Source organism: Xenopus laevis, chromosome 6L (assembly GCF_017654675.1).
Source record: "Xenopus laevis strain J_2021 chromosome 6L, Xenopus_laevis_v10.1, whole genome shotgun sequence".
NCBI classification, from domain to species: domain Eukaryota; kingdom Metazoa; phylum Chordata; class Amphibia; order Anura; family Pipidae; genus Xenopus; species Xenopus laevis.
The window spans coordinates 149025480-149052134 of NC_054381.1; the positions used below are offsets into that span (position 1 = coordinate 149025480).

The 26655-nt window shown below is 40.9% G+C and overlaps 1 protein-coding gene across 3 annotated transcripts in view; it reads right to left on the bottom strand.

Moving 5' to 3' along the window:
- The window catches only part of enpp2.L (ectonucleotide pyrophosphatase/phosphodiesterase 2 L homeolog), a 69430-nt gene extending 63989 nt beyond the window's left edge, over positions 1-5441 (bottom strand). The window contains 2 exon segments of one of the 3 annotated variants that reach the window (NM_001096691.1): positions 4876-4978; positions 5257-5371. In NM_001096691.1, coding sequence (NP_001090160.1) covers positions 4876-4978; positions 5257-5289 — 136 coding nt within the window. In that variant the 5' untranslated portion in view covers positions 5290-5371. 3 annotated transcript variants of the gene reach the window in all.
- Between the last annotated feature and the right edge of the window lie 21214 nt (positions 5442-26655).

Here is a 26655-nt window from a genome sequence, read left to right on the forward strand (position 1 = left end):
TGTAGCACAACTTTACAGAGTAGTATATTCATATAGTCATTTGCATGGTACAAAAGCTTAGAGAAATTCCAGACAATGGCACTATATTTGGTCTGGCACTTCTCCGGTCAGTTCTATTGCTCATGTCACAAGGAGAAATAGAACTGAGCAGAGATGTGTCAGGAATCACTAATCTAACTTCTGCTGTTATCAGATCGCCCACCTGGACAAAACAACATGGGATCCTTCTGTTACACATTCATGATATCGGTAGCGCAAGAACTGTAAATAGACAGACCTCCAGTTAAACCTTGTCATTAGGGGAGGTATGACATCACTGGGGGGTGCTGGGATCTCAATAGTTAGGACAAACTATCATGTACTAAGCACAATGCTATTTTTCACTTCAAAATACAACTATAATATATGAAATACATGCTTTGCATGTCTTTTCTTCATGGTAGTCCCATGTCTGAGATAAAAGGCATTGCTCAGTAAAGCAAAATTTCATCATAATCTGGGCACTGGAGAACACTGTTGCATTTGCATCAAAGCAAACATGACTGCTGTCACTAAAATAAACACTAAAGACAAATGCATAGATAAATAAAATGGCCCCACTGCAAAATAAACTAATCATGAAGACTGAGCCCCATTTTTATAAATTAAATTTTGGTGTGAGATATGTTCCCTTTTGCTGAGGTTCAGCCTATGTGCACCTTTTTCTGCCCCTCGCTAATCTCCATGTGAACTTTGAATGCTGGCAGATAATTCTGGAGGGCACAACAGAACACCAGAGCTGCACACAGAATTTTGGAGCAGAGCAAGACTGCAGGCATTACAAATCAAGGAAAATTACACAAAATCCTGGCAGGGGGATGAGGGTTACTGATCTGCTGATGGTTTGTCAACAGTTACCCCTTTCAGCCTCCCCACAAACCATGCCCATTAGACCAGACCAAAGGTGATTCTTCTGTTTCTTGCCTGCAGCAGCCCGAGCGTGATGAGGTCAGTGAATGTATTTACTGTAAGAACACTACATAGCCTTCATGAACTGGCCCATTCATTGAAGAATAGACAAGAGGTCATGGAGATTTGAGGGTGGTGGCACAGACAGATGTGTTTGGCGTCAACATATCAGAGATTCTGAAATAATCGGAGAGCACAACTATTATATATGATATATATATATATATATATATATATACACACATACACACACACACATACACACACACACACACACACACACACACACACAGGGTCCCTTTTTAAAGGGTTTATATTGTACCACCCATGTACAAATACCGGCCAGGTTGCTATTACAGTATCATTTTCTTCCACCAGAACAAAAACTCTCCAGTATAGGTTTAAATAGATAACCTACCACTATACTTTTGGGCTGCAAGTGCAAAGCGAGTAGACACACACATGCAGGGGGATACAAAAACCAACAATGCATTGTCTGGAATCAAACTAAAGACCTCCCAGCAATTTAAGGTATCAGTGCCAACCCCTGTGCATCTGCCTGTGCCAGGCCAATGACTTTTCACAAGCAAATATTTCAATTTAATCAGTCTAAAAGCACAGGGTCCTTCAGAGCTAACTGTCAACTGATTATGGGTTAGTGAAGCAGAACAAATTGTGTATATTCAACCTACATGATGTTTAGATGGAGCGCAATCGAAGAACACAACTAGTTTATCACTGATAAGTGCTTTCCCAACAACTAAACAATATGTCTGAAAAGTCCTATTGAAGCCATGGTTAATATTTGGCTCCAATTAAACTGGCTAATCAAGCAAGGGAAGGTGAAAGGGCTTAATGATCAGTCCTAAACAAAGGTCACCCATATAGTTGCCACAAGTTCTTTAATGCACTGAAAGAAAGAACAAAGGATTCTCTGTAAAGAGGGTTTATTTAAACAACCTTAGACTTATTGCACCAAGGTCATTTTACAGCCCACTATAAATGCACCTGAAATTGCATCTTATTCCTCCAGTTAATTTGAATGGGATAGGCCTGCCGGTGTCATTATTAGCCTTTTACACACCCAAAACTGAGTAGAATCTAATGAGCCTTAGGTTGCAGATGACAAAGAGATGAGAATCTATCAAATCGTTCCATAGGAAGAGGCAGATCTGGTTGGGGTTCAAATGTACAAGAGGGACATCTAGCAAATGATAAACTGGACCACCGTCAATGTATAACATAGGCTGGAAAGGACTCAATGAAAAGGGAAAATACTGGATTAAACTATTGTCAGTTGTATAGGCAAAATCATCTTTAATTCAGCCAAATTCAGAGTGGTGTTTGACATAAATTGCCAGTGCCTAAAGTGTAACACACCATTCATATTTTTTTGCCCCTTGAATTCACTGTGATCTGAACTAGACACTGTACTTCTGCAAATCCCATGATGGGCTATTTCCACACTGATGATCCCACAGACAGATGATAAATTAAAGGTGGCCATACACGGTCCAATAAAAGCTGCCGACAGACCGTGTCAGCAGCTTATTGGCCCGTGTATGGGCCCCCCCGATCGAGATCTGGACGAAAGTCAGCCAGATCTCGATCGGATGGGACAAAAAATCCCGCCGGATCGTGGCCGCATCTATTCGTTGATGCGGTCCCACGATCCGACCGCCCATTACTATTCGTTAGGATCCGATCGTTGGGCCCTAGGGCCCACGATCGGATCAGCCCGATATTGCCCACCTCAAGGTGGGCATATCGGGGAGAGATCCGCTCGTTTGGCGACATCGCCAAACGAGCGGATCTCTCCATGTATGGCCACCTTAAGATGGCAGATAAAAGATGCTGACTCAGTCCTTCCAGGCCAAGTTGGCAGCTTATTGGCCTTTCCAATGACCTGTCCTACCGATATCTGGCCAAAAATCAGACAGATATTTATTGGGCAGGTTTGAACCTCATGGATTTTCAATTACAATCCAATCGTTGGTTGATTGGATCGTCCTTGTTTAGCCCAGCATGATAGTGGACATTACACAATATCTTGTGGCAAATTAAGATTGCAGTGTAAAGTGCTTGTTGGTATCAGCAGGAGATCCACCATACTGTGTAGCTGTGATGGGTTATCACTCAGTGGCAATCATGTAGCATGAAGCTAAATCTAGCTGCAGTAGTGTACATTCCCCAACTCACCCTATATGACAAAGTGGCTTACTAGCCAAGGAACAGTGATCCTCAACCTATGGCTCATGAGCAACATGTTGCTTCCAATGGCCTCAAAGCAAGTTCTTATTTTTGAATGTGTGTGCTGCCAAATAGAGCCTCATGTAGTTTATCAATCCACATAGGGGCTACCAAATAGCCAATCACAGCCCTTATTTGGCACCCCCATTGACTTTTTCCATGCTTGTGTTGCTCCCCAACTCTTTTTACTTTTGTGGCTCAATGTGGACCCCTGTTCTAGATGTTCCCCTGAACCCTAAATTCACAAAACAACTTTTTAGTTGGAAATCAAAAGGAGAGGTGACTAGTTGTGTAAGATGTGCCACACAGATGTCAAAGCTGTCGCTGAAGCACTTTTAGGGCTCATTTTCACAGAAGCAGATCACCTGTACTGTAGATACAGAACACCAATCGCCCAACACTGCAGACTATACTGTCCCTGCCAAACTCTGCAAGTCCTGCCACTAATGGCCACTATTTGTGTGAACTTCCCCCTGAGTGGCAAAAACAGGTTTTTTAAATGTGCCACCTTTATGCACAAAGACAAAAGCAACACATGCTGAAATGCACTAGCAAACCCATCGACACAAACACAAGCCTTTTTTCTTAAGCACATGCCAGTTACACAGTCCCAGATGAAGCCAAATACTGGAATATCTATACAATACCAACAGGCAACAGGTGGCACAGATATAACCACTTACTGTAGACCCTATACTCCCTAGACATTATTATGATGGTGATTATATGGCATATTCCAACACTGGATAGTTTGCACAGCTTGCAATCAAATTTCTGCAGCCCATCGCACAACGAAATAAGGTAGCGGGGGGATGGGACATAAAATGACTCTGCAAAGCATGACCTTTGTTCAATACACCTCTCCTCAATGACAGCAGTCACATCTTAGACATCATGTAATATATATCTACCTAATTTGCCACTGGATGTTGCTGATCTCCAAGCAGCCTTTGCTGCACATTTCGGTAAAAGAAGAGCCAGTGGACTGCAGTTTTGACATTCCTGAATGAGCTAAAACTTTGCACAATAAACACTATAATATACATATATATATATAATTAGGCCAATTTTTTAAATAATAATCTTCCCTAGCCAAACACAGTCACAAGTTTGCAAACAATGAAACAACGAAACTGTTTAATTTCCATAAAACCCGTGTTTCTCAGCTATGGGACGCAAGTCATCTCTCAGCACAAATAGTAAAAATTAAGTAGATTTATCACTAGATCTAGGATCACTTTATTTTCAATGCCCTGAATCTTCCCCTGACTGGGGGCTGTATGAAAGCAGATTCGCTGGAGAGTGTGAACGAGCAGGGGAAGTGCATTGTATCCAGTGCTGATTGAGGAAGTTTGACTCTCCATGACTTCTATCTCTTTCTATTGTTGAACGGGGTATTTAAACAACAGGCTTTGTTGATACAGTCCTGGCTGCTATGATAAAGGATTTTTGTTTCTAGACGTTTATTACACACTGCTAACAGACAGAGATATCACTACTGATATACTAATTTAAAGCATCAGCCTGGTGCTGTTATATATTCATGAAACTCCTCAGTGATCCCTAATACGTGGGGATTTATTGTTCCCTATGCTCAAAGTGTCAGCGTAAGACATTTCTCTAAAACAGGGGTCAATACAAGACAAAAAAATAAAATGTCAAGAGGTTTGTACTTACCCGATGCGACTCCTTCATCCCATTCTTCTGATCGTTTAAATCGGTTTGCTGTAAATCCCAGGCAAACATTAATCCCAATGGCGAACGTAACCAACGATATTACCTAGGGGGGGGTAATAAATGGAACCAGTTAAGCAAATATATTGTGGCAGTCTAGAAATCAGCAAAAGCATAGCTGTTAAGTTGCAGCCCGTGGACTACAATACCCAGCATCCTCTGTTAGCAAGGAAAGCTGGAAGTTGTAGCTTAGCAACAGTACACTGGAATACAGTGAGGTTTTGCAGTGTCCGAAATGTGAAAACGACTTCAAAGGATACCTGAAACGGCAACAAAATGAATATATATATATATTTTTTTTTATGAAAATAAAGCATTGCCTACCTTATGGAAACTGAATCCGTTTTTCATTGCCATAGTGCTGGACTATCCCATGCACTAAATAGCTCCTCTTCCCCCCCTAGTTTGAATGTCTCTGCTGTGTTTGCTCTAGGAGTTGAGTCTATTAGCTACAACTAATCCCACCTGGTTGAGTTGACAGGCTCATTTGATTTGTCCAGGGGCAGATTTCATCACTTTGTACTCACAAATCACAGCCCTAGTGTAAGAGGCTAGAGCCACCAATTCATCCCACCAGCGCCCCCTCCCCTCCCAACACACACACACTCCTCTCACACTTAGCCAAAAACACTTTATATGGAACATGCTCCGACCCCAGCCCAGCTGCTTCAGTGTGCCCTGCCGAGCTCAGCTCCGAAAACAAAAGCCTCCTCTATACAACGTATCTGCTTCTATATAGAAGGCAACCCTTTCCCAGTACAATAGCCGCTTGCAGCAAATAGGGGAAAAAAATTATATATATATTTGAAAGCACAATTTTCCCTAAAAATTTTGGAATGAGAACTTGAGCGATACTGCAATTCAGCCCTGGGGTCGATACACAATAACCAGCAGATTAAAGTTGTTGATTCGGCTGCTTCAGACAAAGGTGTCAGTTTATCTGCCTGTGTATGAGCCCTCCCTGTCTCCCCAATACAGGTATGGGACCGGTTATTCAGAATGCTTGGGAAGTGGGGATGGAGCTTTCTGGAATTTGGATATTCATATGGGTTGTTCTCCTTCCAAACACTTTTTTTCATTTCAGTTGTTTTCAGGTTGTTCCCCAGAAATAAAGACTTTTTTTCAATTACTTTCCGTTATTTATTTTTTTACTGTTTTTCCAAAATCTAAGTTTAAAGCGATACTGTCATGGAAAAACATGTTTTTTCCAAAACACATCAGTTAATAGTGCTGCTCCAGCAGAATTCTGCACTGAAATACATTACTCAAAAGAGCAAACAGATTTTTTCAATTTTGAAATCTGACATTTCAAAATTGGGACTGACATTTTGTCAGTTTCCCAGCTGCCCCAGGTCACGTGACTTGTGCCTGCACTTTAGGATGGAATTACTTTCTGGAAGGCTGTTATTTCTCCTACTTGAATCAGTCTCAGTGGGACTTGGCTTTTACTATTTAGTGCTGTTCTTAGATTTTCCAGGGAGCTGTTATCTTGTGTTAGGGAGCTGCTATCTCATTACCTTCACATTATTCCGTTGTTAGGCTCCTGGGGGCGGGGAGGGGATGATATCACTCCAACTTGCAATACAGCAGTAAAGAGTGATTGAAGTGTATCAGAGCACAAGTCACATGACCAGGGGCAGCTGGGAAATTGACAATATGTCTAGCCCCATGTCAGATTTCAAAATTGAATATAACAAAATCTTCTTGCTCTTTTGAAAAATGGATTTCAGTGCAGAATTCTGCTGGAGCAGCACTATTAACTGATGCATTTCGAAAAAAACATGTTTTCCCGTGACAGTATCCCTTTAAAGTTGAATGTCCCTGTCTGGTGTTTGAGTCTGGCAGCTCAGTAATTCAGGTGCAGACTCTAAACTGTTACAATTTTGCAACATTTAGTTGATCCATTTCTCAGCAGTATCGCTGGAGTATTAGTAACTATTGTATCAAGTCTAACAGCTGCCTGTAATGAAACCCAGAGATTCTACTCAGCAGGGACAAAGATAAGAAATGTATCAACTAAATGTACCAATTTAGAAAAGTGTACAGGGTCGGCGACCCCCTCCCTCGGATCGCTTCTTTTTTCTGAAGTCACCTAAAGTTTCCTCGTGAGGCAAGTTTGGCCGACTTCGGAAAATTAAGTTCCATCCTATTTTATTATTACAGAGAAAAAAATTGGAGCTTTCTGGATAATAATATATATAGAATATATATTACAGTAGAACCCCCATGTTTTTCAGGGGACCAGAAAAAAAATGGTGTAAAATCCAAGAAAATGTAAAGTCAGGGAAACCTTATATATATAATATATATAGGTGGGACCACAAAACAACAATGTAAAATGAGGGAAAACTTAAAATCAGGGGATGTAAAATATATTGTACTTCTTTTGCCGCCTTCCCCTAGTTCAGACCCTTGTGTGCGTGTGTTCTTCTGTGCACTTGTTCACACATAAGGAGAGTCGACAAAGTATGCTGGGTTGCCTTAGGCACCTGGCCAGCTTGGTCCAACACTGGCCCAGGGCAGGTTTGGGACCTCACCAAACTAGCAGATCTTAATGTGTTCTTTAACAACAATAATGTGCATGATCTGTCCAGGAGGCATCTGGGGTGAGTGTTTGGATACAGCAGTGTCTGCATATGGAAGCCAGACTTACTATTCCAGGTATAGGGGATACAGAGATGTAGTTGATAACTTTATGGCATTGGACATTCTTGCTTATTGTGGCTATTTACACTGGCATAAGCTGTCTGAGATTCTCATTGGGTGAGAGCCAAATCTGCAAGTTGATGCAGTCCTTTCCCAATCGGTTTGCCTGTAACATAGTAACATAGTAAGTTAGGTTGAAAAAAGACACACGTCCATCAAGTTCAACCTTTTGACTCTATTTTAACCTGCCTAACTTCCAGTTGATCCAGAGGAAGGCAAAAAAGCCCATCTGAAGCCTCTCCAATTTGCCTCAGAGGGGGAAAAATTCCTTCCTGACTCCAAAATGTTAATCGGACCAGTCCCTGGATCAACTTGTACTATGAGCTATTTCCCATATCCCTGTATTCCCTCACACCATCCAACCCCTTCTTAAAGCTATCTAATGTATCAGCCTCTACCACTGATTCAGGGAGAGAATTCCTGTGTTAGAATCCTATCCTTGGAACCCATTTGCATGGGCGATCTATTAGGGCAAAGATCAGATATATATGTGTATGGCCAGCTATAGAAAATGAAAGGACTGCTTACTATGATATGAAAGTAATACCAGGTTACTGGTTACTGCAGTGTTACATCTTACCACCATTATTGGTAAATTGTTCCACCAGATTTTATGATATTGCCAAGGGAATTTTCATATCTTGCTATTCACTTGTATAGCACTTTAGTATCAAGGAGTGAAAAGAGAAAATGTGAATAGAAAGTGAATAAAAAAGTCATTGGTGAACCCTAGGGCAGAGATACATGCTCAGATTCGGGGAGATTAGTCGCCCGACAACCTCGTCAGGCAACTACGGGCAGCTTTGGAAAACGAAGCGCTCCGAGTGCCACCCCGCTGGCGATTTACAGTCTAGCCGGCAGGAAGGCAGGGGAAGGCAGTTCGGGAAGATTAGTCGCCCCGAAGAAAAGGAGATTTGTTGCCAGGTGACTAATCTCCCTGAATCTGAGCGTGTGTCTGCCCTAAAAGTGTGTAACACAATCTCACTTCTTTTGCTGTATGTGCAATTCTGCAACAGCCTGGGCTGAGAAACCCCAGGTTTCTGAATTACAAATGATAAGATTTTTTTTTTTTACTTTTTGATGATAAGAGTGTTACCAGATAATCCGATTTAATGCAAAGTTTAAATATCTATTCCAGAAACAAATCAGCAATGTTTGGCATTTTGCAAATGCTTCAATTCTGGATCTGTTCATTTTTTTGTTTTTTGCAATTTTTACATAACTGTTATTGCCAAACTACAGTTGCAGGTGTATGCTGGGGAATCTAGCATGGAAACAGAATGTTAATGTTTGCAATCAAGCATTTAAGCCTAGGGATAGCACTTATAAAATAAAAAATACTGACTAGGACATAGTTGGTGGATAAGGGGTAGGACAGGTTGGTTATAGCTGTAGGTGTCTAGTGGATGGGGGTAAGCTGGCTGCCATGGTATCATGGATCAGGCAGAATAATAGAGGATTGCAAGCTTATCAGTTGTTTTTTATAGCGGCTTCAAAGGGTTGTTCACCTTTAAAAAAATGTGTATGATGTAGACATGACATTCTTTGACAATTTGCAATTGGTCTTAATTTATCTTTAATTTCTGAGTTATATAGCCTTTTGGTCATTAGCTGTCCATTTTGGAATTTCAGCAGCACCTTGGTTGGTAGGGTACAATATACCCTAGCAACCAAGCAAGCAGTGCTTTGAATTAGTGACTGAAGGTGAATAGGATAGGGCCAGCGGCTTAACTAGTGTGGACCAGGCACCCCACAAAAAAATCTTCGAATGGGCCCAGTGCACAGCAATGCCTACTCAGGCCCCTGTTCCCCAAATCCCACCAGTGTCTCCAGGCAGCCTACGTCCTCCCCCCAGCTCATAGGGAAGAAAGCGGCTAAAGGGGGAGAATAATTTCCAGCTATAGAGGAAGCAGACCCCACAGTCTGGCCTGTTCCAAACCATTGAGGTCTGTTTCCTCTATACTTACGTCACTGAATAGGGCCTGAATGGAAAGATATGTATAAAATTATATGGGTCAGTGACCGCTATTTGAAAGCTGAAGAGAGAGTCATTAGAGAAAGGCAAATCATTTTAAAACTATAAAAACAAGAATACAATACAGGTAAGGGACCTATCCAGAATGCTCGGGCCTGGGGCTTTTCAGATAACAGATCTTTTCCATACCTTCATACCTTAAGTCTACTAGAAAACCATGTAAACATTTAATAAACCCAATAGGCTGGTTTGCTTCCAATAAGGATTAATTACTGTATATCTTAGTTGGGATTAAGTACAAGTTACTGTTTTACTATTACAGAGAAAAAGGAAGTCATTTTTAAAAAATTGGATGATGTGGATAAAATGGAGTCTATGGGAGACGGCCTTTCCGTAAGTTCGAACTTTCTGGATAATGGTTTTCTGGATAAGGGATCCCATACCTGTACTAAAAGTTAAACTAAACATGAAATATGCCTTTAAGACAGCAATCTGCTTGACTGTACAGCAGTAAAGTTACAACTTGATGCAAAAGTCAGAACCGGAGAACGGTAAATAAAATATATAGGTGTCGGTTGCATTTACATTTACGCAATTGAACACCAGGTGAGCATATGTATAAAAAAATTATAAATAAAGTTAAGGTTATCCACAAGGTACAACTAATAACAATGGAGTGATGGCACAGAGCAGAAACAATTGTGTGTTCTCCCTTTCACTCCCAGCAACACTGTTCAGATGGCTACAACAGTTAAAGGACCAGTAACATAAAAAAAAATTGTTAGAAAACCACCAAGACTAATTAAACTTTAAAATCACACAGCCTTTATTAAGAAATAACTTACCGAAACTCAGCTTGCGCTCCTCTTCAGAAAAGGCAACGATCCATCGCGCAACGCCCGATTTCTCCTCCCTGGCTATCTCCTATAAGAAAAGCAGGGAGGAGAAGATGAGCGCCGCACGATGGATCGCCAGATCGCCTTTTCTGAAGAGTAGCGCAAGCTGAGTTTCAGTAAGTTATGACTTAGTAAAGACTGTGCGATTTTTAAGTTTAATTAGTCTTGGTGGCTTTTTTCGTGGTATACTAACAAATTTTTTAAAACATTTTTTTGATGTTACTGGTCCTTTAAATATCTACACACTGACTTAGCTTCATTAAAAAGTAACCTTTATTAGTATCAAAAGTAAAAATAGATCAACATGCGCCATATCACCACAGACAACATAACACTCACTGCATTTAACTAATGTATGCAGTGCTGGACCGTGTCCATAAAAAAACAAATAAGGTATAAGGTGGAACGTGGACCCACACAGAACTATTGCTTAAAGGGGTTGTTCACCTTCAAACAACTAGTTGTTATCAGATAGATCACCAGAAATAACGACTTTTTCCAATGACTTTCTATTTTCTATGTGTCACGGTTTTTCTAATATTGAAGTATAAAGTGTCATTTCTCTCCTTCTGAAGCAGCTCTGGGAGGGGGGGTCGCCGATCCTGTAAACTGTTCTAAATGGATACATTTAGTTGATACATTTCTTATCTTTGTCCCTGCTGAGCAGAATCTCTGGGTTTCATTACAGGCAGCTGTTAGAATTGATACAATTGTTGCTAATACTCCAGAGATGCTGCTGAGAAATGTATCAACTAAATGTTGCAAAACTGTAACAGTTCAGAATCTGCACCTGGATTACTGAGCTGCCAGACTCAAACACCAGAGACAGGAACATTCAACTTTAAACTTAGATTTTGGAAAAAACGTATAAAATAAATAATGGAAAGTAATTGGAAAAAGTCATTATTTCTAGGGAACAATCTAAAAACAACTAAATTGAAAAAAGTGTTTGGAAGGTGAACAACCCCTTTAATGGATAAGTAAACCTTAAAAATAAGTGAATATAAAATTGATGAGGGGTCTATTCTAATCATTTTTGCAATGTATATTCATTATTTTATTTTTTTTAATTCCAAGATATTAAAGGTTACATTTACTGTTAATATCAGTGAATTTTGTTACAACAGCACCACCTGCTGGTCATTTTCTGACCAGTCTGACCACCAAGTAGTCAAGGAAGTTGTCAGGAGAAAGAAAGAGGCTGCTCTGATGTTCTTCTGGTTAGGAAACAATTAGGAACCTTTCTCAAATCTTTCCTAACCAGAAAAACATTAAACCAGCCTCTTTCTTTCTCCTGGCAACTTCCTTGACTACTTGGTGGTCAGACTGGTCAGAAAATGACCAGCAGGTGGCGCTGCTGTAACAAAATTCATTGATGTTAACAGTACATGTAACCTTTAAAAAAAAAAAAATAACGACGATACATTCCCCAGCTGTCAATGGGTAATAATGTAATAATTGAGAGAAACTTTTTGTTATATTTTATTTCAGCTTTCCCTATGTAATTCCAATTCAGTAAGGGGAGTGTCATTACTGTTATACTTCAAATGGAAGAACTGGGGTAAAGTTAAAACCCTCATTTAAACCAAAAGGGGATTTACAGTACTATTCATTGAGTAAATTCAGAGTGCCTCTTGTTGTAAGAGTCGTTTATTGATATCCCCTATTCTGGTAATTTCATTGTTCTTGTGTTGCCATTATGGCAGGGCCGGAACTAGGGGTAGGCAGAGTAGGCAGAAAGCTGGGAGGGCGCCAGGCACGTACCTCCTCTGTCGCCTACCCCAAGTCCGGTTCCCTTCTCTGCCAGACTCTTTGCGTTTCTTCACGCTTTTTGGGCTTCTGCACATGCGCGCGTACTTCAAAATGCGATACATGCGCACGCCAAACAGGCGCCGCGACTGCCCGGCCTGCCTAGGGAGCCTGCCCAGCGTGGCCCGGCACTGCATTACGGTATTCACTTATATTATTTGCAACCGAGGTTTTACGTTATGTTTTACATCATTTTAATATTCTTACATAAATATCATTACATAAACCACACAGGACAGGAAGTCTTGCCGTTCATGTAGCTACTCAATTTATATTCGACATTGTCTCTTTTCCTCATTATTGTTAATGTTTTTTCAACCAAAGGGCATGCCAGACAGTCTCCACATTTATAACGTCCCTTTATTTTGTTTGTTAGCCACATGGATTTAGTGGGATGTGTGTAATGGCTACGGGTTAGTTGATCACGTAAATTCCTGCTCCGTCTAAAAGCGATCAGTGGTTTTGCACCTATAATGTCATTTGTTGTAAAATATGCCAATGTCTATTCACTATCTGTGTTATTAGTTTTTGTTCAGTAGTGATGGGCAAACTTATTTGCCAGGCGCGAATTCGTGGCAAATTCCTCCCTACAAGTTAAAAAAAATTATTAGTGGTCAGGGCCCCCCCTATAAGTTAAAAAAAACTATTGGCGCCAGGGCCTCCATAAAAGTTTTAAAAATACACATTGGTGGCCAGTGCCCCCTACAAGTTTAAGAAAATATCGGTGGTTAGGGCCCCCATAAATGAAAAAAAAATGTGCCAAGGCCCCCCAAAAAGTTTTCAAAAACATTGGTTGTCAGGGGCCCCTTAAGCTGGCCATAGACGCAAAGATCTGATCGTACGAATCGAGGATTCGTACGATATTCGGACCGTGTGTGGAGAGTCCCGACATTTTTCGTCCGGCGGAGATCGGTCGTTTGGTCGATCGGACAGGTTAGAAAATTTCTGTCGGCTGCCGATAATATCTCTGCGTGTATTGCCGATCGTACGATTTTCATTGGGAGACTGTCACCAGCTCAGACATAAGTATTGTACGATTGCTGTCAGGGGCAGAACATTGCTGATCTGTTCTTTAACTAATCTGACTGGTAAGACTTTGATCTGAATGGTTAATGGCGGGTCGGGAGATGGGAAAGTCCTTTGCATCTATGGCCAGCTTTAGAGTACTTTAAAAATCATAGGTGGCCAGGGGTTCAATAAAATAAAAAAACAAAAAAGACTGGTGTTCAGTGGAACTTACCTACTTACCTTCTTTTAGGGTTGCCACCTTTTATAAAAAAAATTACCGGCTGCTGGGGGCGGGGCCTCAAAGGGGCGTGACGTGATGTCAAAAGGGGTGGGATATGAGGTCAAAAGCCACGCTAGAAGAGGCAAAAGAAAAGGTAAGTTGCTGGGGATTGGGGGCGATTGGGGGTAGGCCGAGGGCTCCTTTTGATCGTATTACAAATTTACCGTAAATTACATTGCCGGTAAATTTGTAATACCGGCCCCGGCCTTGGCAGGTATTTTACCGGCTGGCAACCCTACCTTCTTTAGCTTCATCAGCTCCATTCGTAGCTTCTGGTCTTTTCGCGGCTTCAGGACTTCAACTTTGGGTCTTTTCGTGGCTTCTGGTCTTTTCTTTAGGGAACGGCTTTGGGTCTTTTAGGAGCGGCTTCGAGTCTTCGGCGCGGTTTCTGGTCTTCGGTGCTGCAGGAACTTTGGAGCACAGCCGGGCCCCCTTTAGCCCCCTGATGGCAGCCCTGCCTTTGTATTATCATGTACAGTTTTCTTTTTTGGAACTTATAGTGACTGTCTATCTGCATCCAAAGCCCTTTTATGACTGTAGCATCCCCTCTTAATCAATTAGAACGTATTATAAATGAACTGCAAATATCTGTAAAGCTTATTTTCTATTACTATAAGTGCTAGTGCAATCAATTAATTGAATTTTTTAACTGAGAATTAATTAATTGATTTATACGTTCATACATAATTAATTTCTGTTTATTTATCTATTAGCACTTTAATCACTTTAATATAACACTGTGTGACATTATTACATATTACTATAAAGTGCACTAGCACTTTATAGTAATATAAAATAAGCTTTACAGACATTTGCAGTTAATCTATAATACGTTCTAATTGATTAAGAGGGGATATCTTTTTCTTTCAACTAACAACTCTCAGATATCTGCCAATTGGGATACCCCTGGTGTTTTGGGGGTGCTGACTTGTTGCATGTAACAAATTGTTACACCCGATTGTTTGTGCCCTGTGCCATTACTCCATTGTTGTTATTAGTTGCATTTACATTTACAATGAAGTTTAAAACCATTGAAAATATTTAATTGGGAGGGTGCTGTGATGTTTTCACTAATTACGCTCATTATGTTGGGAGGAGATCTCGTTTGACTCTGTAACGAAGCAATTTACCAGAGGGGCCTATAAATGAAGAGGTTATTGCACAGACAAGCAGAGGGAAATGCCAGCACCTCGGGGGAATTTCACTTACAGTAGCTGGAGATTTATTAACATCCGTGACTCTCAGATAATGATGTGGGTGGTCGGGAGCAATGGGTAAAAGTTTCGTTAGGGCAAATAGAAAAATAGATTGCTCAAATGTCTAGTCAGCAAACTGGTTAATAAATGCAAAGCAGCCATAGGCTGGGAGCTTTCAGTTAAATATTGCAAGGAAAAAGAATAAATTTGTCTTAGAACACAGCTTTCTACTTATCTACTACAGCATAGTACTGCATTTCAAGGGTAATGGCACAATTTTGAAATGTCTAACATTTTGGTACAGGTATGGGACCCGTTATCCAGAATACTTGGGACCTGTGGGTTTTCTGGATAAGGGAACATTTCCATCATTTTCCATACTTTAAATACTTTAAATATTAATCAATACTTTAAATATTAATTAAACGCAATAGGATTGTTTTGTTATATCTGGCTACTGTTTCATTATTACAGAGAGAAAAGGAAATACTTTTAAAAATTTCAATTATTTGATTAAATTGCATTCTATAGGAGATGGCTTCCCGTAATTCGGAACTGTCTGGAGAACGGGTTTCCAGATAATTAACAGAAGAATGAATAAGGCCCTCCATACAATTGTGATGGGCTCCTAGTAGCCTCATTGGCTCCAGAGAATTCTGAATAATGACAGCAATGACTTACAGTGCCTACTTACCTCCTGTGGTGCTAGAAAGAGGGACAAAAAGATTTGCCCACACCCCCTAAATACCACATCCATTTTACAAAATTTGGCAGGTTATGGAAAGTTTGAACACATGTCTGGGGGTTTTAGGGGGTTTAGGTTTATGTGTTATTACAGTTTTGCTAATGAAGGTGAATTGCCCTTTAAGCTACAAGTCACATTTTCCCCCAGAGACCTGCTTATCTTAAATTGTTACAAATGGATCTATGTGCAGCCACCATATGTTCTGGTCTCTTTGCAAAAGCCTCTTATTTAATTAAGTTTTAGAAACTTTGTATTTTTTTCTGGCTGTTCAGTGCAGGAGATCAAAGTGAAAGTCGGGACATTTCAGGAACAATCTGGGACTGCGGGCTGAGCTGTCAAAATCGGGACTGTCCCACAAAAAAAACTTTAATTTTCTTTCCAATATATGGTCTCACGTTAGTTACGCCATGGTTAAGTCATACAGAGACAGTGTCGGACTGGACCGGCGGAACACTGGGAAAAAACCTTGTTGGCCCAGTTAGCCAAGAGCAGCTCTCAAATGGAAACTGAAGGCACTCCCTCCGATTTTCACAAGCAGTTAAAGGTACGCACTTGGGGTAGGAGGGCATCAGGTATCACACCTAGAGAAGCTGACAACTGGGGTGGGGGGCCCTTGAGGTGGCAGCCCCAATGTGCCCAAAAACCTTAGTCCGACACTGTACAAGAGAACTAAAATTAGCCCTTAAGGTGGCCATACAAAGGCCAAAAGTAGATACTGCTCGTCTTCACTTCCTTATCTTGCAGTGCATCATACACAGTCAGACATAGGGCATATTTATCAAGGGTCGAGTTTCAAATTGAAAAAACTTCGAAACTCAAATTCAAAAAGACCAACCGAATTGAGGTTGAAGTTTTTTGGGGGTCGAAGTGGTCCGTATTCGGCCTACTTCGAATCGTACAATCAAAGTAATATCGCCTTTGATCTACTTCGATTTGAAGTTTTTTTAACTTCGACCTTCGATCTCCCAAACTCCCCCAATTGCCTCCATACAGGTTCTAGGAGATCCCCCATAGGCTAAAACAGCACTTCGGCAGCTTTTAGGTGGCGAATGGGCGAAGTCGAAGTTTTAAAGAGAAAGTACATGATAAATTTCGATATTCGAATTTCAAAGTTTTTTTCAACTTTGAATCAAAGTTGACTTTTCGATGGTCGAAGTAGCCAAGAATTACTTGAAATTCAAAGTTTTTAACTTTCGAACCTTCACTTCAACCTTTGATAAATCTGCCCCATAGTGTGTTGGCTGATGAAATTTACAAACCAACCCTATTCCAGAACCAGCAGTTATCCATAGTGTATAGATATCAGCAGAGTACATACACTCTGAGAAACTGAGAAATGGTTTTGGGCAATTTTATAGGTTGTGCACGGCCAAATTGAACAAACTTGCCCCGCCCCAGACCCCGCCCACTCCACATCACAGTTAAAAGACCGCACAAACATCAGTGCTAAAAAAGTAACCCCCCCCCACACACAAGTTATAAAAAGCTATTGATGGTCAGGGCCCCCTTATAAGTTTAAAAAAAAAAAACATTGGCGCCAGAGCTCCCCATAAAAGTTAAAAAAATTGGTGCCCCAAAAATTTTCTTTTTAAAAACACATTGGTGCCAGGGCCCCCCTTAGAAGCCCCAAAAAAATATTTTTTTAAAAAAACATTGGCGCCAGGGCCCCCCTTAGAAGTTAAAAAAATTGGGGCCCCAAAAATTTTTTTTTAAAAAAGACATTGGTGCCAGGGCCCCCCTTAGAAGCTAAAAAAATAGGGGCCCTAAAAAACATTTTTTTAAAAAAACATTGGTGGCAGGGGCCTATAGAATATTAAAATAATACATTGGTGGCCAGGGCATTAAAAAAAACTCAAATTGGTGTTCAGTAGAATTGAACTCATGGCTTCAGGACTTCAACTCCTTTCGTGAATTTGGGTCTTTTCGCTGCTTCAGGACTTCAATTTTGGCTGTTTATGTGACTTTGGGTCTTTTCATCGCTTCGGGACTTTGGCTTCGGCTGTTTTTGTGGCTTCGGGTCTTTTCGCCACTTCCGGACTTCAATTTCGGCTGTTTTCGTGACTTCGGATCTTTTCGCCGCTCCGCGACTTTGGCTGTTTTCGCGGCTTCGGGTATTTTCGCTGCTTCAGGACTTCAATTTCGGCTGTTTTCATGGCTTCCGGACTTTGCCGCTTCGGGAGTTCGGCTGTTCGGCTCTTCCGCATTTTCAGCTGTTGAGATTCCAAAATGGCCACACATCTTCGGTGCTCGGAAGGGTGGCCCGGCTCTTTCAAAAGTGCAGCACTGCCGGGCCCCCTTCATGCCTGGGCCCGGGACACTTGTCCCCCCTGTCCCCCCCTGATGGCGACCCTGACCAGTAGTATCCCAACTATATTGCTACATTCTCAGCAAACTGCCCCAAGAATACCTGCAGGGAAGGAAACCTGCACCAACAAGGCCTGCAAAATGTTCCTTGGAAGTGGGGCACTAAATTGCACCAATTATACGTGGCTGTGCAAAGCCTTATCTGCATACCAACAACATGCTGCTCAGAGCATCACTGCTACAAGCAGAGCATCCAAAGCAAACAAGGTGCCTCATAGGGTTGCCTATGTGCCTCTCCTCACAGGCCCCTCATGAATACAGTGCTCCCGAATGCAGGCAGTGCTGTATTCAAGGAAAAGGTGTTCAGACCTGTAGCTATTCTGCAAAGTGCAGGGACAAATGTACAAACAAAATGGCTGTTTAATTTAGTGAAGGGGCTGATTCTCAGCCTGAGTATTTCAGCAGGCTGATTTAGCCCTGTTTGGCATGAGCCAAATTGCTAATTGTTGTTGGGCTACTGCCCAAGTGTGAATTTGCCCAGTGTTGATAAATGAGACCCTGTGAGTCTAAGGGAGTTGGGCAATTATATTACCAGTAGATTTGTAATGCCGATCCCGACCCTAGATGGTAATTTATTGGCTAGGTTTATGAATTACTACCCTGGTGGCTAGTGATGTATGGGTCGGGATTTCCCGGACCCGCACCCGACCCACACCCGACTCCAACCCGCCCTCCCTTGGCCAGCGCCTGCCCCCATCCGACTTCCGAGTTGCTTTTATACACCTGTGCTGACCGTAGGTATCAGCCCGGCCCACACATCACTACTGGTGGCAACTGTAACCATAGCAGACCTGTATTTTCTGGGAGTCCCCCTGATACCAACCAAACCCCCTAATCAGGTACCTGCAGTTGAAGGTCTTCAATCACCAGAGAAATCATAAACAAAGAGGTTCCCATGTGAGCAACTCAACACAACAATCTTTCTGTCAAAAAAAACCCCCCGCCCCCATCAAGTCACCAAAACAATCCTACAGGGAAAGTTAACAACCTCCAATGGGAGAGGTTTCTTCCTGATAACCCCTTTGTGGCTATCCCAGGATAGTGAATCATCATCTTTTGGTTTTATTCAGTACCTCATAACTAGGGATACACCGAATCCACTATTTTGGCCAAATCCCGAATCCTTCATGAAAGATTCGGCCAAATACTGAACTGAATCCGAACCCTAATTTACATATGCAAATTAAGAAAGAAGAGAGGAGATGGAGGGAAGAATGGATGATAATATGTAAGGAGAAGTGATTAAAATAATAAAGAAAGAAGAAAAAGAAGAAAAGCAAATGAAGAAAAAAAGGAAAAATATTTTGGAGAAAACACTCAAAGGTTTTCTGGTGGCCCCCAGGCATCGTAGTCCTACACTGAGCATACGGGTATAATCTGTGTGTCACAACTGATAGGGCTTCATTGTTTCACGTGTTTGCTCTGTGTGCAATGTTCAACAATAAACACACACACATATTGGAAGAGGGAACAATGGTTCCTGAAGCTGCATTGGACCAGTCCTAGTACTTTACATCAATCCACAAGATAATGAAGGACACATTTACATGCAATAAACCATATACACAGAATGTACATCCATATTTCTATTTTCTTTATAGCTGACAATTTCTCAACAGCAACAGCCATATTTAGGGATTTCATAGTACAGATGTAGGATCTGTTATCCAGAAACCCATTATCCAGAAAGCTCCAAATTATTGATTTTTTAAAAATGATTTCCTTTTCCTCTTTAATAATAATATTGTACTTTGTAATTGATCCCATCTAAAATATAATTAATCCTAATTTTAGGCAATATGTTCCATTTGGGTTTAATTCATGCTTCAGTCATTGTTTAGCAGATTTAGGGTGGTGGCACACGCCCAGCGACAAATCTCCTCAGGAGATTTGTCGCTGGGTGACTAATTTCCCCGCTTTGGAGCATGTGCTACTACCCTTAGGGGCACATTTACTAAGCACGAGTGAAGGATTCGAATTAAAAAAACTTTCAATTTCGAAGTTTTTTTTTTGGGTACTTCGACCATCGAATAGGCTACTACGAACGTCGACTTCGATTCGAACTATTCGAACTATAAATAGTTTGACTATTCGACCATTCGATAGTCGAAGTACTGTCTCTTTAAAAAAAACTTTGACTACATACTTCGCCACTTTAAACCTACCGAGCTACAATGTTAGCCTTATGGGGACCTTCTCCATAAGTTTTCAAAGCTTTTTCTGATCGAAGAATAATCGTTCGATCGATCGATCAAAGTATTTGCGCAAAATCCTTCGAATTCTATATTCGAATTCAAAGGATTTAACTTCGAGGGTCGAATTTGAGGGTTAATTAACCCTCAATATTCGACCCTTAGTAAATGTGCCCCTTAATGTAGAGATCCATATTTTAGAAAGACCCCTTATCTGAAAAACCCCAGGTTCCGCATCGTTCTAGATAACAGATCCCATACCTGTACTGAGATGGGCAAAGCAGACAAAATGACATAGAAGGCATGGGCAGTCCTTTTTAACATGGGCAAAATAGGCGTGGCCTAGCTAGTAGGTGGGTGTGGTTATAGGGGATTATGGATAGTAGATTGGTAATGCATCTGGGTGAATCAATTCCGAAATCAATTTTCCGAAGTCGCCCAAAGTTGCCTCACAAGGAAACTTCGGGTGACTTCGGAAAGCCGAAGTGATCCAAATGCCACCCCGCCAGTGATTTACATTCTAGCCGGCAGGAAGGAATTTCGGGGAGATTAGTTGCCCAAAGAAGAGGAGATTTGTCGCTGGGCCACTAATCTCCCCCAGTAGCCACGTCTGCCACCACCATAAGAAACCATTCAAGTCGTGAGTTCATTCGAGGTATAAAAAAAACCTTAAATGCAACTTTTGATAAATAACCCCCACAGAGTCTATACATTTACAGGTCTTGGAATGGCCGTATTTAGGCAACAGAAAATATGAAATATGTTTGCTGCCCAGAATTCCAGATTCATGTTTAATTAGCAGTAAATACACTTGGATAACGTGGGTAACACAAAATATTTATCTTGTCTTGCAATATAAAAGATCCACTCCTGCCTCTGCTTGCACAGTATAATAAATCCCATACAGAACCAGGATTGTAAGAACGGCAGAGAGATTTTCTTGTCACATATAATTATAATTAACGTGTAAAGTACCTACACACAAGCACACAGTCAATTAGGCCAAACTGTTCATTTCTGCAATCGAGACTTGGCACAGGGGAATGTTCCTGCACCTCCTGGATTGTCAGAATGAAAACATAAACATCTATAAAGCACCAACATATTCCTCAGCACTGTACAATAAAAGGGTATATATATATATATATATATTGAACATACAGATTTCCAGATTACAGAGGGCCACAATAGGAGACTCAGGGTCAGTGTTAGCTATAGAGGAATATTAGACCCTGCGACTGTTGGAGGGGTAATAAATGTAAAGCTTGATACAATATATGTTGATCAAAAAAAAGCCTAATTTCCAAAGCACAGGGCAGACCACAAAGGACTTTGCTGGGGGGTCCAGTCCATTCTAGTTACACCACTGCTCCAAGTCCAAAACCTTTGCATGTCTGCTCCATACAGGTATGGGACCTGTTATCCGGAATGCTTGGGACCTGGGGTTTTCTGGATTTGGGATCTTTCCATAATTTGGATTTTCATACCTTAAATCTACTAGAAAATCATATAAGCATTAAATAAACCCAATAGGCTGTTTTTGCTTCCAATAAGGATTAATTATATCTTAGTTGGGATTAGTGATGGGCAAATAAATTCGCCAGGCACAAATTCACGAAATTCGCAGGTGAAAATTCGCCTGCGGCAATTTCCGATTTTCATGATTTTTTCATGAAAACTTTCAAAATGGTCGTTTTTTTTCATGAAAAGTTTAGAATTGCTCGATTTTGCATGAAAACCTCAGAATTTCAAGAATGTTTCGTGAAAACGTCCGAATTTCACATATTTTTCGTAGAAATGGATGAATTTCGCTAATTGTTTGTGAACTTTCCGTTTCCACAATTTTTTCGTGAATTTTTCACAGTTTTGCGAATTTTGCGGGAATTTCACTAATTTTTTGCGACGCGAAATGGGAGAGATTCGCCCATCACTAGTTGGGATCAAGTACAATATACTCTTTTATTATTACAGAGAAAAAGGAAATCATTTTAAAACATTTGGATTATTTGGATAAAATGGAGTGTATGGGTGACGGCCTTTCCACAATTCAGAACTTTCTAGATAAACAGGTCGCATACCTGTATATCAAGGGATCGAGTACAAGGTACTGTTTTACGGTTACAGAGAAAAAGGAAGTCAGTTGTAATAATATGCAAATATATATTCGCCAGTCGCGAATTCACAGTGAAAAATCCACTGAGTCAAAAAAATGTGGACGAGCATCAGAATAGTAAAAAAATAAAAATTGTCACGCATCAAAATTATTTGGACGCCCATTGACTTTAATGCATTTGGACAAAATAGGCGAGTGTATAAAAATTGTCAAGGGCGTCTATATAATTTTGACGCCCATTGACTTGCGTTTCACAATCTTTTCGCAGTTTCGTGAATTACACAGGAAATTTTCTGTGAAACGGGACAAATTCGCCCATCACTAGTCAGTTGTTAAATTTTAAATTATTGGATTAAAATGGAGTCTATGGGAAATGGTCTTCCCATGATTCTGAGCTTTCTGGATAAGGGGATCCCTTACCGTTACCTTGAAGGATGGAAGCTTCCGGTGCAGGTAGCCATGTTCAGAGACAAGCATGCAAAATGATGCTTAGTGGCCTATTTTTCGTGCTGTATAAAACATTCAATAAAAACATTACAAGTGGGCATCACTAGTGATGTATTTTTCCACTGTTTTACACGGAATGATAAATAGGCCTTTTTGTGTCCCAGCTTCATCATTATACGCATGTGTGTGAAGTTACATGCGCTTAATGACCCAATTGGGAGGCTCTCTCATTAAAGGGGAGGTTCACCCTTAAAGGGATACTGTCATGGGGAAAAAAAATGAATCAGTTAATAGTGCTGTTCCAGCAGAATTCTGCGATGAAATCCATTTCTCAAAAGAGCAAACAGATTTTTTTATATTTAATTTTAAAATCTGACATGGGGCTAGAAATTTTCCCAGCTGCCCCTGGTCATGTGACTAGTGCCTGCACTTCAGGAGAGAAATGCTTTCTGGCAGGCTGCTGTTTTTCCTTCTCAATATAACTGAAGGAGTCTCAGTGAGACATGGGTTTTTACTATTGAGTGTTGTTCTTAGATCTACCCGGCAGCTGTTATCTTGTGTTAGGGAGCTGCTATCTGGTTACCTTCCCATTGTTCTTTTGTTTGGCTGCTGGGGGGGGAAGGGAGGGGGTGATATCACTCTAACTTGCAGTACAGCAGTAAAGAGTGATTGAAGTTTATCAGTGCACAAGTCACATGACTTGAGGCAGCTGGGAAATTGACAATATGTCTAGCCCCATGTCAGATTTCAAAATTTAATATAAAAAAATCTGTTTGCTCTTTTAAGAAATGGATTTCAGTGCAGAATTCTGCTGCAGCAGCACTATTAACTGATTCATTTTGAAAAAAAAAAATTTTCCCATGACAGTATCCCTTTAAGTTAACTTTAAGTATGTTATAGAATTACTAATTGTAAGCAACTTTTTAATTGGCCTTAATTTTTTTCTTTTTTTTTTATAGTTGCTTTAATAACTTGCCTTTTTCTTCTGCCTCTTTCCAACTTTCAAATAGTGATCACTGACTCCATCTAAAAAGCAAATGCTCGGTAAAGCTACTCATTTATTGTTGTTGTTAAAAGGGTATACAGGTATAGGATCCCTTATCTGGAAACCCGATATCCAGAAAGCTCCAAATTACGGAATGACTGTCTCCCATAGACTCCATTTTATCCAAATAATCCAAATCTTTAAAAATGATTTCCCTTTTCTCTGTAATAATAAAACAGTAGCTTGTACTTGATCCCAACTAAGATATAATTAATCCTTATTGGAAGCAAAACCAGCCTATTGGGTTTATTTAATGTTTACATGAATTTCTAGTAGACTTGAAGACCCAAATTACGGAAAGATACATTATCTGGAAAACCCCAGGTCCCGAGCATTCTGGATAACAGGTCCCATATCTGTATATATGTTATATTTGTATGTTCAGTATATATACCAATTGAAATAGCCTGAACAAACTATCTTGTGTGACCTGAAAAGACAAGAGTTCACATGAGAACAAGCGGCACATAATACAGACAGTGTGCAGCTTTAGCTCTCTTTCGGGAAAACAAAAAAACTTTTAAGTGGCACATCCAGATGGGATCAGGTCAGCAGAGCAACTTGGCAGAACCTTACAGAGTCCCTCAATACCAGGTTGTCATTATGAATAGATTTTAGGTTTGGCAGAAGGACAGGAAAGCTTAAGGTCTTTCTGTTGGAAATGAAATCGGTTTTGGCATCCAAGCAGCCAGTTATAAAAATACATCCAGAAAAAAAGTATCTGAAAAAGATTCAGGAAGGACTATGAATGCAGTAGGATTAAATGTATAAAGATCTTTATATACGCACATTTTTGCCTATGATTTATGCCTTTGGTTGGCAGTGCTGGGAGTTCAATAAACAAAGGATTGCAGGTTTGGCTATTAGGCTATAGACACACAAGCCATTTTTCTCATTTCATGTTTGGATAAGTTGCCCAGTATAGCCTTCTATTATTTGGCTCACTACAAATTTGAATGTTTGTTGTTTTTATAATAGCTTTAAAGGGGTGTTTCACCTTTAAGTTAGCTTTTAGGCTATGGCCACCCAAGCTGAAGGCTCTGGCTGTTGTCAGTCCGTGTAATTTTGCAGGCTGAGAGAAGCAGATCTGCTCAGTGCTCCTCAGAGCCGGGCCAGGGCAGCCAGGCGCCCTAGGCAACCTAGTCATTTGTGTGCGCATGCGCAAAACAATGTGTGCAAATGCATGAATCAAATCGCGCGATGATGGGGAAACCGCGGGAGAGAGGGGACGGGACATGGGGTAGGTGACAGAGAAGGTACGGGCCTGACAGCAGGGCCGCCATTAGAAATCACAGTGCCCCGCACAACAAAATTTTCAGTACCCCACCCTGCCCACACCACAGTTAAAAGACCACATAGAAATCTGTGCTAAAAAAGGTAACCCTCCACACACACACACAAGTTGTAAAAAGCTATTGATGGTCAGGGCCCCCTTATAAGTTGGAAAAAAAAACTGGTGCCCCCGTAAAAAGTTTTTTAAAAAAATTGGTGGTCAGGGCCCCCCTACAAGTTAAAAAAAAATTGGTGACCAGGACCCCCTACAAGTTAAAAAAAATAATTGGTGACCAGGGCCCCCCATAAAAGTTTTTTTTTAAAGAAAAAACATTGGTGCCAGGGTCCCCCTTACAAAAAAAATTGGGGCCCCAAAGAATATTTTTTAAAAAAACATTGGTGCCAGGGCCCCCATTAAATGTTAAAAAAAATTGGGGCCCCAGAGAATATTTTTCAAAAAAACATTGGAGGCAGCGGCCTATAGAGTATTAAAACAATACATTGGTGGCCAGGGGATTAAAAAAAAAAAAAAAAACACACATTGGTGTTCAGTAGCATTGAACTTGTGGCTTCAGGACTTCAACTTCACCTTCTATCGTGACTTTGGGTCTTTTCACTGCTTCAGGACTTTCATTTTGGCTGTTTTCATGACTTCTGTTTTTTTTCATGACTTCGGGTCTTTTCGCTACAGGACTTCAATTTCGTCTGTTTTCGTGGCTTCGGATCTTTTCGCGCTTCGGGACTTCGGCTGTTTGATTTTTGGTACTTCCGCATTTCGTCTGTTCGAGACTTCGGAAAGGGCGGAACGGCGCTGTCAAGGGGGGCCTGGCTTTTTCAAAAAGTTCAGCACTGCCGGGCCCCTTTCAGGCACGGGCCTGGTACTCTTGTACCCCCTGTGTGCCCCTGATAGCGGCCCTGCCTGGCACACCCCCAGCTTTGCGTCCTAGGCACGTGCCTACTCTGCCTACCCCTAGTTCCGGCCCGGATGCTCCTGCTCCATTGATTGGATTCTGATCAGCCTGTGTGCGGTCACACACAGCGGAGCTGAAGCTGAGATCAGTCCAAATACACCAATGACCAATTCTAAGCCACTTTTGATGATTTCTTTTTTATAGTTTTTTTGCTATTTCGTATATGTTCATTGACCCCATTGCTACTTTTTATTACTCATCTTTCTATTCAGGCCTCTCCTTTTTATATCACAGTCTCTTATTGAAATCAGTTCATGGTTGCTAGGGTAAATTGAACCTTAGCTACCAGTTTCAATTACAAACTGTAGAGCTGTTAAGTTGGGAAAACTGGGCAGCAAACTGGAAAATGAGATTCAATCTTAATAAATGCAAGTTATACACTAAATGGCAGTATGTTGGGAGTTTCCTTAAATGAGAAGGATCTTGGGGTCTTTGAAGATAACAAGTTGTCTAATTCTGGGCAGTGTCATTCTGTGGCTACTAAAGCAAATAAAGTTCTGTCTTGCATAAAAAAGGGCATGAAAACATAATTATGCCTCTTTATAGGTCCCTGGTGAAGCCTCATCTGGAGTATGCAGTGCAGTTTTGGACTCCAGTCCTTAAAGGGATCCTGTCATCGGAAAACATGTTTTTTTCAAAACACATCAGGTAATAGTGCTATTCCAGCAGAATGCTGCACTGAAATCCATTTCTCAAAAGAGCAA